We start from the raw sequence: 12253 nt of genomic DNA on the forward strand, positions 1-12253 counted from the left end.
TACACGCCAACCACCAGATCATTAACAAATGATATTGAACAAAACTGGCCCCAGGACCGACCCTTGGGGCACTCTGCTTGATACCGGCTGCCAACTAGATATGGAGCCATTGATCACTTCCCGTTGAGCCCAACGATCTAGCCAGCTTTCTATCCACCTTATAGTCCCTTCATCCAGCCCATATTTCTTTAACTTGCTGGCAAGAATACTGTGGGAGACCGTATCAAAGGCTTTGCTAAAGTCAAGGAATAATACGTCCACTGCTTTCCCCTCATCCACAGAGCCAGTTATCTCATCATAGAAGGCAATTAGGTTAGTCAGGCATGATGTGCCCTTGGTGAATCCATGAAAAATGGGTTTGCAACTAAATGACATTTTTCATGGAAAGTGTCCCCTTTCTGCAGAAAACTCTGACTTTCTGTGGAAAAAACACCAAAAACCATAATGTTTTTCAGTGGGTTTTTCCAATTTAAAGTTTAAATTCTCCACTGAGAATTAAATGTATTTTTTCCCTTCATTTTCATTACAATTGTTTGCAGGAGGGAAAAAAATTCCAATCAGTTCTAGATATAAGGTTAGATGGACCATTGATTGCATCCAGGGTGGCAGAGACTGGGATATCAGACTGGATGGACCATTGATCAGATCCAGCTTGGCAATTCTTCGTGTGTAGCATGTGATTGTGAGTAAGATCACATTCTTTAGTTCCTCCACATCCCTGGGTTTCTAGTATTTATTGCCAACATTCCTCAAACACACTATACAGTTCATCCGACGGTGGAGCTCGGTCCTGTCATACCTGCTCCCCTCGGTGGCCCACGCACACAATGCCACCTCCTTGCCCAGCCTCCCTTACCCTTACGTTAGGGCTGGGGTGGCTGGAGGAGGAAGTGGTGTAGCTAGATATTTGCCCATGGATAGGTCCCTTGGACTGGGAGAGTTCTCCACTAGCTATCTCCGGCCAGCCACATAGCACAAGGTGGACTTAGCAGACTGGAGAGCGTACTGCTGCATCTTTGAAGGAGATATAGCAGGAGATTATCCCTAAACATGAACAAAAGCCCACAATAGCTCCACAAGCTGATACCACCTTGGACAAGAGATTGAGCTGAATTTGTGAACTGGCTGCTTCTTCTATGGGTAACAACTAAGACTTCCCCTTATCTTCCTTCATGGGGAAAATTGGCCTGATTCTCCTCTCCTCGCTGCTGTGTAAGTCAGGAGTGACCCTGGAATTATGCCGGTGTAAAGAAGCACCCAGTTAGCCTCCTGGCGAGCGATCAGAAGGCGTGGGCTGACCTTTCTGTGACGGTGCTGATAATTCCCTGGTGAGGAAAGCCAGAGGGGATGGGGATGATTTGTGGGCATGACCCGCGTGTGGGTCTCGGGGGAAGAGCAGGTTAGGAAAGGCATCGCCTATCACACAGTGCTGACGTAGAGGGAGATTGTGGTTAGGCACCTTCGCCCATAGTCCCTGCAGTGTATCAGCAGCAGGCCTAGGCCCGGATTCCCAATTCCCCAGCCCTCTTTACACCACTCTAGTGCTGAGAAGGGAGACAAATAGCCTGAGTCGCATTATGCTGAGGCTCCTTTATTCCACTTTGGCAGCATAAAGAGGCCTTAAAGGGTGGTGTGAAGGGACCTTAGCACAGTCAGATCCAAGCGGAACACGAAAGCCAGTTCCCGAGGCATGCCAGAGCCAGCTGCTTCAGACACACCTTTGCAAACGTCTCTATTGACAAGTCCAGATGAGATTTTCCGTCATGCACCCGGCACCACTGAACTCATCTGCAATGAGTTCACAGGTGCTCATCCCTGGAGCACCCTACGTGAAGGAACACACGTTTGTGTGCTAAGCTATGACCTGTTATGGAGTAACTGGCCAGCCCAGTCCAATGCAGGGAAGGGAAATGGGGTGGGATCCACCGCAGCTCAGGTGGCTTTTAAAGATCACTAGGAGAGAAAGAGAAAGACAAAAATTAGTCCCTCCTGCTGGGTCACAGAGTGGATTAAGATTGACAGCACTTTGCATCCAACCACCTCAAAATATTTGATGAGGCTCCCTCCAGCAAACAGGAATGAAATCCAGGGTCATCGAGAACCCCAGAGTCCTTACAATGACTGAGAGCATCTGCCCCAGCCCCGCACCTTGCTCTGGGGCCATAAAGGTGACACAAGAAGAATTGCCCCAGGGAAGGAGCAGTGTAGGGCTGGCAGGGGCAGACCTGTGCTGTCCACCTCATAAGCCACAGAGTATAGGTCATCCCAGGGATGGGGCGAGAGGGGTAGTTTTCACAGTCTGTGGCCCTGCAGCAATTCTGGGCTGATCCAGGCTGTGAAGCAGCCCTGTTATAAACCAAAGCAGCCCGTGGCTTCTCTAATATATGCCAGGGGCTGAAGCAGAAGCAGAGCAAAGGAGGCGCAGACCAGAATCAGAGCCATTGTCTTGATGCCAACAAAAGTGGCACTGCAGGTAGCCATGGCCAGTGGTTTCCATATCACAGGTGCTAAGTGGGGGCGGGGGGTTCCTAGTTGCCAGCCCTGAAAGTTCCTTCTGGGATTCAAGGGTACGTCTACACTGCAATCGGGAGAGGTGACTGCAGCATGGGTAGGGCTATCTGAGCTAGTTTTGATCAGGATGGTGGCACCGGCTAGCTGTCTGACCACTAGCCTGTCTCTGACCCTAGATAGGTGCTCGAGCAGTTAGTCCAGGCTATTTTTACAGTCACTGCCATTTTTAGCAAGCTAAGTCAATCGAAGCCAGCTCAGGTACACGTAAACGAGCTGCAATAACACCTGATTGCAGTGTAGACATACCCTAAGAGTCAATCTGGGGTCTTTCCTTCTTGGGCACCAATGCCAGCATAACACCGACAGACCCCTGTCCTCAGTGGGCTGGATCAAACCTGGGATCTCTGGAGTTTAGTGCATGAGCTTCTACTGCATTAGTTAAAAGCCATATGGCCCTTAGCTAAGGCTGTAGAGCAGACTCATTAATCTCTCTCTAAGCGGTTTTGGTGCCACTAGATGGGACAGAGCACCACACCCAAGAGGTGTGTGGGTTACACCAGCAGTACAGGTTCATCAAGGCTGGCTTCACCGTCGGGGAATCAGTTCAACCCTATTGGATACAGGGGGGTTGCACAGGCACGAGTGGTTGGAACAAGAACAGGACCATCTCACTCTTTCAGGGCCGCATTGGATCTACAGGGCCAACGGGAGGAACTGCAATTTTGTAGGGCTGGTTGAAATTTTGCTGTCAAAGCTGTCGTGCCAACAGACAACCAACAAAGTTTTCACTTTAAATGATCATTTTCAAGGAGAGCATCAGCTTTCCTTGAACATTTTTGACTTTTTTCATCCAAAAATCATTAGTGGATCCTCCAAGCACTGAACATTCTGTTATCAAGCCTGGATGGTTTTCTAAAAGATCTGCTCTAACAGGAATTCTTTCAAGGCAGGTCTCTGGCCTGTGTTACACAGGTGGCAGGACTAGATGATCACAATGGATCCTCTTGGCCTTGGAATGTATGGAATCTATGAACCAAGCCAACCACATGATCACACCTAGAATCATAGAATCATAGAATCTCAGGGTTGGAAGGGACCTCAGGAGGTCATCTAGTCCAACCCCCTGCTCAAAGCAGGACCAAACCCAACTAAATCATCCCAGCCAGGGCTTTGTCAAGCCTGACCTTAAAAACCTCTAAGGAAGGAGATTCCACTACCTCTCTAGGTAACCCATTCCAGTGCTTCACCACCCTACTAGTGAAAAAGTTTTTCCTAATATCCAACCTAAACCTCCCCCTCTGCAACTTGAGACCATTACTCCTTGTTCTGTCATCTTCTACCACTGAGAACAGTCTAGATCCATCCTCTTTGGAACCCCCTTTCAGGTAGTTGAAAGCAGCTATCAAATCCCCCCTCATTCTTCTCTTCTGCAGACTAAACAATCCCAGTTCCCTCAGCCTCTCCTCATAAGTCATGTGCTCCAGCCCCCTAATCATTTTTGTGGGAGAGTGAATAGCCAGGCTGTCTATAAGCAGCCCTCTGAAGAGCCACTTACCCTCTTGAGAGTTCTCGTGCCCTCCAAGCTTCAAACACGTCCGTGGTGTTCCCCACGACCTGCCCGCTGGGCAGCCGCAGGTCGTCGGAGATGTCGCCATTGAAGTTCCCACAAGGTGCACACAGCTTGTTAGCCAGGCTCTCGCTGACTGTCACCGTCACCTCCCCGCTCGGGCTGAACAGAATCTTTATTCTAGAGCCCTGGACAATCATGATGGTGCCCTGAGACTCACTTACAGACAAGGTTTCGGATACATTCACTGGGAGCTGCCTTTGGTGCCCTCTCACCTGGAAGGCACAGACAAGGAGGTCAGAGAAAAGCTGGGCGCCATGGGAGGGAGTGAGACAGAGCTAGGCTATGGACCCCAGTACAAGGCAATGGCGTCTGGAATCGCTGGGTCAGATTTTGCTCTCAAACAAGTGTAAAACCTGAGTAAATCCATTGCAGTCAGGGGAGTAACTCTGGATTGAGACTGATGTAACTGGGAGGAGGATCTGCCCCTCCACTCTGGGAGATGAGCCTATCTCTTTCCCATTCTTCTTCTCCTCATTGCATGGTGTGACTAAGGGAGTCATCTCTCCTTTTTTCTGACCCTAACATGGTCTTCGTTAGCTCACATTTCCGTAATTAGTGGCATTGTTTCTATTGCAACAGCACCCGGAATCCCAGGGGTGGTTCAGGACCTCTTTGTGCCAAGGGCTGTCAAACACAGACCAAAAGCACAGTCTTCACCCCAACGAGCTTACAGCCGAATGCTTCATTTTCAGTAAGAAGAAATGTAGGTCAGATCTAATCATATTGACTGCGAAGGGCAGTAAATTGGGTCCATCACTCAACTGAGGCAGAGAGATCCAGCCCAGAACAACTATTCGACTGGTTCTCAGGAAACCTGGGTTCTGTGCATGGCTCTCTTACTGACTTCCTGTGTGGTGTTGGTCCATGTATCCTTTATCTCCCTTTGTGTCTATTTAGTTGTATGCTCTGTGTGATAGAGACACTGATCTCAGGGGAGCAGGGACTGTCTCTTTCTGTGTCTGGGCAGCGCCCGGCACAATGGGCTCCTGATCTCAGGGGGGCAGGGACTGTCTCTCGCTGTGTCTGGGCAGTGCCCGGCACAATGGGGCCCTGATCTCAGGGGAGCAGGGACTGTCTCTCGCTGTGTCTGGGCAGTGCCCGGCACAATGGGGCCCTGATCTCAGGGGGGCAGGGACTGTCTCTCGCTGTGTCTGGGCAGTGCCCGGCACAATGGGGCCCTGATCACAGTTGGGGCCCCGTTATGCTGCCATACTTGAGTGTCCTGATTTCCAGTTTCTCACCCCCCTACTTTAACAGAAATAATAATAATAACTGGTACAGAGAATATAAAGCTCCCTCGGAACATATTTCTTCAGTCATTAGAACCAAACTCAAAGCAGGTTTGTTTTAAAGTCTGTAAATACACAGATTAGAGCTGGAGGGGGGTGGAATGGTTTTCCAGTATTGCCACAAGTTTTTGAGAGTTTGAAATTTTTTCTCATCCTGAATCAGTATGGGAAGTCTTCAAAAACTTGCGAACCAAAAATCTGAATTTTTTTGTTTGTTTGTTTCAGGCCAATTAAAATGTTCCATTTCAGTAAAGTTGTGTCGTTTCTATTTTGACTTTTTCCTTTTAACTTTGTTTTTAGACTAATTCGTTTAAAATTTGAAATACAAAGTTATTCTGAAATGGAAAACCATTGAAATGTTTCATTTTAAGCATCTGGGAACTCCTTTTTCAGAGTTTTTTTCCACTTAGGAGCTTTGTCAAACCCAAGCTTGTTTCACAAAAAGTTTTGGGTTCAATGAACAGGCATCTTTTGTCCAAAAAATGATTTGTCAAAAATCCTGCCCATAACACAGATATGCATTTTTCATCCTTGTTTCTGGCTGAGACCAGGACTAGATCTACTCAAATCATCATCGTCCTGATCCACAGATCTCACACGGTTTACAAAGGTGAGTGTCAACATTCTGTTAACATTCATCCCAGTGGTCATGTGGTTAAATACCCTGGTGACGGTCTTTTGCTCACCACAGCTTCCTACAGCTACTGCAGGTGAGACTGCTGGCATGTCGGGAACAGCCTTGCTATTAGTGGCAGTGCAAACTCACCATTAGAGGAGGAGGTTAGGGTCTCCCAGCTCTGTGTGGTGCTTAATTCACTGGCTAGATGAGTAGGCTAAAATTCAGAATGCATGGGTTTTAGTCCCACCACTGGGAGAGGAGTGGGGTCTAGTGGATTACAGGAGGAGTGAGCTGGGAGCCAGGACTCCTGGGTTCTTGCTCTTGGAAGGGAATAGGGTCTAGTGGGTTTGAGTGGGGGGCTGGGAGTTTGGCTTGATCTGTGGCTCTGAGAGAGAAGTAGGGTCTAATGGGAGTGAGCTGGGAGCCAGGACTCCTGGGTTCTATCCCTGGGTCTAGAGGTTAGAGCAGGGTCCTAACAGGAATCCTGCACTCTATTCCCAACTCAGTCATTGACTCACCATATGACTTTGGGCAGATCACTTCCCTTCAATAAAGAAGGGATCTTAACAGTGACTCACCCCCTCCCCCTTGGTTTAGGGTGTGCTAACCCAGCCTCCTCTTACCCAAATCTCCTTTTTCTTATTGACATGGATCAGATCCTCCTCGAAGAAAACGGAGATGCCATCAGGAACGGCCACGCCACCTTCTCTGAACACACTGACCACCATCCGGAACCAGGGGAGGTCGACCCCTTCACAGAGGGAAGACACCTCGTAGGGCCCATCAAGGAGGACTTCCCTCTTGACACCATCAAAGGAGGTGAACCATATTCCTTGGGCCAGTGTGCACCGGCCCACCTGCTTCACGCAGCTGCGCACCCCATTCCTGAGCATGCATTTCTCCTCTTCGGAACAGTTTGTTTCTTCACAGATGACCTCGCCTGAAGCGTGGCAAGTGCATTTCTCGGAACAGTTGCTGGAGACAAAGCTCTCCCCGGCCTTCAGGGAAATATCCAGACAAACAACTTTGTTTAGTGAATGCAAAAGGAATCACACCTCGGCAGGAGGGACTGGAAGCAGCAATATATAGAGCTATGGGAAAGCCCCGCCATGAGAGGATCAACGGAGAGAAGATGTCAAAGACCTTCCAGAAGCAATAGCTCAGCAAGGCTGATCACAGAGAGAAAGAGCAGGTGGATACAGCAGAGATGAAGAAAGCAAGGTGTGGGATTGACCGGTCTCCACACTGAGGTCTAATAACACCAAGCCCCAACACCTAGCAACATCCCCTGCCCAAGGGCTGACAACAAGGGGGGCAGCTGCAGTGCTGATTTTCATGTGAAAGGCAGATTTGCTGACCAGAAATTAGGCTTAGTCCCACCAACACTTTTCTTTACACACAGTCAATGCTCTTGTTTCCCAGGAGCCAGACTGGAGGGGAAGAGCCTCATATTTCACTCGCTGCCCCCCTGAACTAAGGCTGGATCAGAGCTGGTCCCCTGAAGGGGACAGGCCCCATCTCTCATTCCCCATCCACCTAAGCCAACCAATCCCCCCACCCTGGGCTGGATCAAAGTCAGATGCCCCTAGAAGAAGAAAGGCCCTGTGTCCCATTTCCCCAACCCACTAAGCCAGGCAGTCCCTCTGACCTGGGGCTGGCTCAGAGCTGGCACCCCTAGAAAAGCGAGGCCCAGTGTCCCATCCCCTGTCCCCCTAGCCTGGGTCTGGATCAGAGTTAAACCCTCTGGAGGGGAAAGACCCGTTTCCCTACTTTACACTTGCCCAGTCTCCAACGTGCTGGACAGTTTCATTCCCTCATGGTATTTCCTTCCAACTCTGTTTTACAATCTCCTGCAAACAAGCTTCATCTCAATACCTGGCTATCTGGATACCTGTCTGATCTGAGCCCATGCTCAGCACTTTTTGGGAATCACGTTACATCCCAGGTTACTGGTCAGTTCCTTAGATCAAGCCACCGAGGCTGCTTAGTGAGGTCCATAAACTGTGAGCATCTTTGCTCAAGTCTGCCCTGCAGGGGCAATTACACAGAACCAATTAAACTCTCAAAGACCTGACACCCCCATGGGATACTCTGACCTCAGTGTAAAGCTGGGAAAAGATCTTCTGGGAGCAGCCTTTGCTTTGGTTATTCCAAAGGCCTGTTCTGGAATATAGAAGACCATCACTGTTCTCAGTGGTGGCAGATGGCAGAACAAGAAGCAATGGTCTCAAGTTGCAGTGCGGGAGGTCTACGTTGGATATTAGGAAAAAACTATTTCACTAGGAGGGTGGTGAAGCACTGGAATGGGTTCCCTAGGGAGGTTGTGGAATCTCCATCCTTAGAGGTTTTTAAGGCCTGGCTTGACAAAGCCCTGGCTGCGATGATTTAGTTGGGTTTGGTCCTGCTTTGAGCAAGGGGTTGGACTAGATGACCTCTTGAGGTCTCATCCAACCCTGATCTTCTATGATTCTATGATCCCTTTAATAGAAATGGTGGGCCCCACTTTTTGTATGCACAGCTGCCATTGACTGCAGTGGAAGTCACATGGCTGACCCTGAGGGCAAGATTTGGCTCTAGGTTTTAGGTATAGCCTCATAGTAGGATACAGGACATGCCATTATATAGTCACTCTAACCCCCATTGGGAATCCCATTGCCAGAGGAGAATGGCAGAATCTGGGAGAACAGACGGACCAATAACCCAGCACCCACCTTGATGTAGCGTCCATTGTGCACACAGCCACACCTGTCCATGGAGACGCATGCCTCCCCATCGGACACATATTCTGGATCACACCAGCAGCCTTCAAAGCACTTCCCGGTGCACTGGGCAGGGGCAAACAAGCTGGCACAGGTGAAATCGCAGGATCTGGTACACAGCTCATAGTGGCTGTTAGCTGGGCAGGCAAGGGCTGGAGGGACAGAAGTAAATTACGACCATCACAGACAGAAAGCCAAGTTAAGCTGAGGTCTCCCACCTAAATAAACAGAAGCTCCTACTTAGCCTAGAAGTCTGAGAGGCATTGTGGAGGTTGGATAGCACAAGAACCACAGCAGCTATGGGTTAATGAAGTACAGATTGTAGATTGTCCTATTGACTTACGGCAGAAGGAGGCAGTTCTCCAGGTCTCGATCTTGGCCCCAGCTGCCTGGCACGTGGCCACATAGGCCTGCAGGCTCTGGCAGAGGGTCTCTCCCCTTCCGTTGGTGGCACACATGTCATAGAGACAGTGGTTGAAATACTCAACAGGACTGACTATTGAGTGACAGTCTCTAAAGGGACCCAAGTTGGCTGTGATCAGCCCACAGGAGCTCTCAGTCTGGTACGGCGCTGTCTGGGCTGCATCACAGATGAGGCACTTCTCACCACAGCCATCAGAGCATATGGCATCCTCAATAGGCACCTTCCAGAAGGCAACAAATTCATCCACACTCTGGGTACTCTTCACACCGGGCAGTAGGAAATCATCATTCTTGTCATCGTTAAAGTTGCCACACAAGCCGCACACATGTCCCTTATAAGTGCTGGGGACGGACAGTAGGAGGTTGGAGGCAGTGTCGTAAAAGACTTCAAGGCCAGAGGCTGATTGGACAATGATGTTGTTCCCCTCTTGGTTGATCCAAAGTTTCCCATTGTCCATAGTCAGTGGTAGGGTGTAGAACTCACCACCCACCTGTGCCAATGAGAGGGAAATTCACCCATCACTGGTGGAGACTCAGCAGTGGTGTCCTGGTTACTTACACACACACACACACACACACACACACACACACACACACACACACACACACACACACACACACACACACACACACACACACACACACACACACACACACACACACACACACACACTGCTATGTAAGACTAATCGCAAACAGGGACTTACCACAACCATCCACTTCCTCCCCTTCTCTATGGTGATGGTGTAATCATGCAGGGACACCACCACCGTCCTTGTCACAGCCATGTGGCCACTGCCAGGGCTCTCATTCTCCACCACCACGGAGAAGTTTCCCAGTCCAGAGTCTCTGCTGCACACCTTGGCTAAGGTGTAAGTGCAGGAGCCCTGGAAGTCAAAGGCCCGTCCGTCAAAGGAGATGTAGTGAGGTCCGCTGGATGCGACGCATGTTCCATATCCTGTGGCATGGCAGCCCAGGACTCCGTTCTTCACCCTGCACTCCTCATTGGCTCCACAGGAGGCCTCCTGGCACGCAACGATCCCATTGTCTTTGCACAGGCAGCGTTCCTGGCAGGAGGCGCTGGGGTAGAACTCCTCTCCCTTCTTGTAATACATGGCCTGGTGAACACAACCACACTGCGCGACGGGGATGCACTTGTCACCACTCAGGGTGAATCCAGCATCACAGAAACACCCTTCAGCACAGGGCTCCTCACACCGATCTAGAGCCCACAGGTTGTTGCAGTTGGAAGGGCAGCTGATTCCACAGAGTTCGTAGTGAGAGTTAAGGGGGCAGGTCAGTCCTGAAGAAAAAGATCAAAGAGAATTTGAATTTCTGTGAGCGGAGAAATGTGGTTGAACTAACAGGTCATCTTAGTCAATGTTGTTGAAAGTCTCTTTCTTTTCACATCCTTTAGGATATGGTTAGAGCAGGGGACTGGGAATCAGGACTCCTGGTCCTAGTTTCATCTCTGGGAAAAGTATAGTCTAGTGATTAAATTAGGGGAGTGGCCATCAAGACTCTTGGGTTCTATTCCCATCTGTTGGATAAGGGGTCACCTCTTGACTAGAATAGTGGGAGTCTGCATTCATGCATTATGTTGCAAGCAGGAGGGCTCAGAACTCCTGGGTTCTTTTCCTAGCTCTGCCACCTATTTATGGAGGACACCTTTGGCCAAATAATTTGCCAGCTCTTTTCCTAATTTTCCCAGCCAATCAAATGGGGAAAACAATACTTACCTATCTTGCAGTGACTTACAAGACTTAATGAATGTTATAAAATGTTTCTACTTCTCTAAATGCCAAAGTATTAATTCAATTTACTCTGGAAAGGCAAAGTATAAGGCTTGGTCTACACTACAGACTTATGTCAGTATAAGTACATCACTCAGGGATGTGGAAAATCCACACCCACACAGTTATACTGACCGAACTCCTGGTGTGGACAGTGCTATGGCGACAGGAGGGCTTGTCCATCTATCAAGGAGGTGGATTAACTACGCCAATGGGAGAAGCTCTCCTGTTGGCACAGGCTGTGTCTTCACTAAGTGCTACAGCGGCACAGCTGCATCTGTGAAGCTGCAGCTCTGTAAATGTAGACAAGCCATGAAAACACCAGGACCAGAAAAGATGAGCTCTAAGAGAAAGTTTACAATCTAGACATTAAGTAACATGACACAGAATGAAAAAAATATTTCAGGGACAAAAATTTGAATTGCATGTTGGAAATGTCTAGGTCTAGAATCTGTAACAAAGATATCGCACACTGTAAATTAAAACTCAGAACTGGGTGGGTGAACAATTCTGACCCCACCCTGCAGAGGGCACTGGTGCACATGTGAAGTAGCCAGTCCCTAAAGCAGGGTCCCACAGGCGACACTTACTGCAGAATGAGGCCGATCTCCACTGCCCTATCCGGATGCCCCTGGCCTGGCAGGCTGTCACATAGGCACTGATTGCACTGCACAGAGTGTCACGATGACCCTTGTACTGGCAGGTGTCAAAGACACAATCATCAAAGAAGGGAGCTGGGTCGATGGCCCCGTGGCACTGTCTGAATGTCTCGTTCTGTTGGGTGAGGACTCCACAGTACTGGTCTCCCTTGTAAGTTTGTTTCTGAGCCTCGCTGCAGAATGAGCAGTCCCCAGTGCAGCTAGACGAGCACCCTGGGATGTCACCAAGCTTCCAGCTGTCGGCGAACTGAATCTCATCAGATGTCTGAGTTCCATTCTTCATGGTCAGATCATCGCTGGGGTCCTGATTGGCATTGCCACAGAGACCGCAGACTGCGTTGGCATACGTATTGGGTATGATGACCCTGGCGTACCTGTACCAGTCAAAGCTCACTCTCAGGTCGAAATTAGTCTGGATAAAGCCATGGACTCCACTGATGTAGGCCTTGAACTTGTGCTGATGGGAGAAGGGCAGGGCCACAAAGACATCATTGACCTGGAAAACATACAGTAGAGATTGTCAAGGATTTCACTCAGTGCACTCAATATGAAAATAATTCCATTTCCACG

General features: G+C 49.3%; 1 protein-coding gene across 4 annotated transcripts in view; it reads right to left on the reverse strand.

Moving 5' to 3' along the window:
* Positions 1-1575: 1575 nt before the first annotated feature.
* Positions 1576-12253, reverse strand: part of LOC123351767 (IgGFc-binding protein-like) — a 111523-nt gene continuing 100845 nt past the window's right edge. For 3 of the 4 annotated variants that reach the window (XM_044991379.1, XM_044991378.1, XM_044991376.1), the window contains 7 exons: positions 11615-12179; positions 9939-10534; positions 9152-9722; positions 8761-8960; positions 6673-7047; positions 4067-4353; positions 1576-1953 (listed from right to left, as the gene is read on the reverse strand). In XM_044991379.1, the coding sequence (XP_044847314.1) occupies positions 1944-1953; positions 4067-4353; positions 6673-7047; positions 8761-8960; positions 9152-9722; positions 9939-10534; positions 11615-12179 (2604 nt within the window). In that variant the 3' untranslated portion in view covers positions 1576-1943. Of the gene's footprint in view, positions 1954-4066; positions 4354-6672; positions 7048-7820; positions 8078-8760; positions 8961-9151; positions 9723-9938; positions 10535-11614; positions 12180-12253 lie in introns of those variants that run through there. The other variant, XM_044991377.1, reaches the window with a different exon arrangement.

This window comes from Mauremys mutica, chromosome 17 (assembly GCF_020497125.1).
Source record: "Mauremys mutica isolate MM-2020 ecotype Southern chromosome 17, ASM2049712v1, whole genome shotgun sequence".
Taxonomy (NCBI): domain Eukaryota; kingdom Metazoa; phylum Chordata; order Testudines; family Geoemydidae; genus Mauremys; species Mauremys mutica.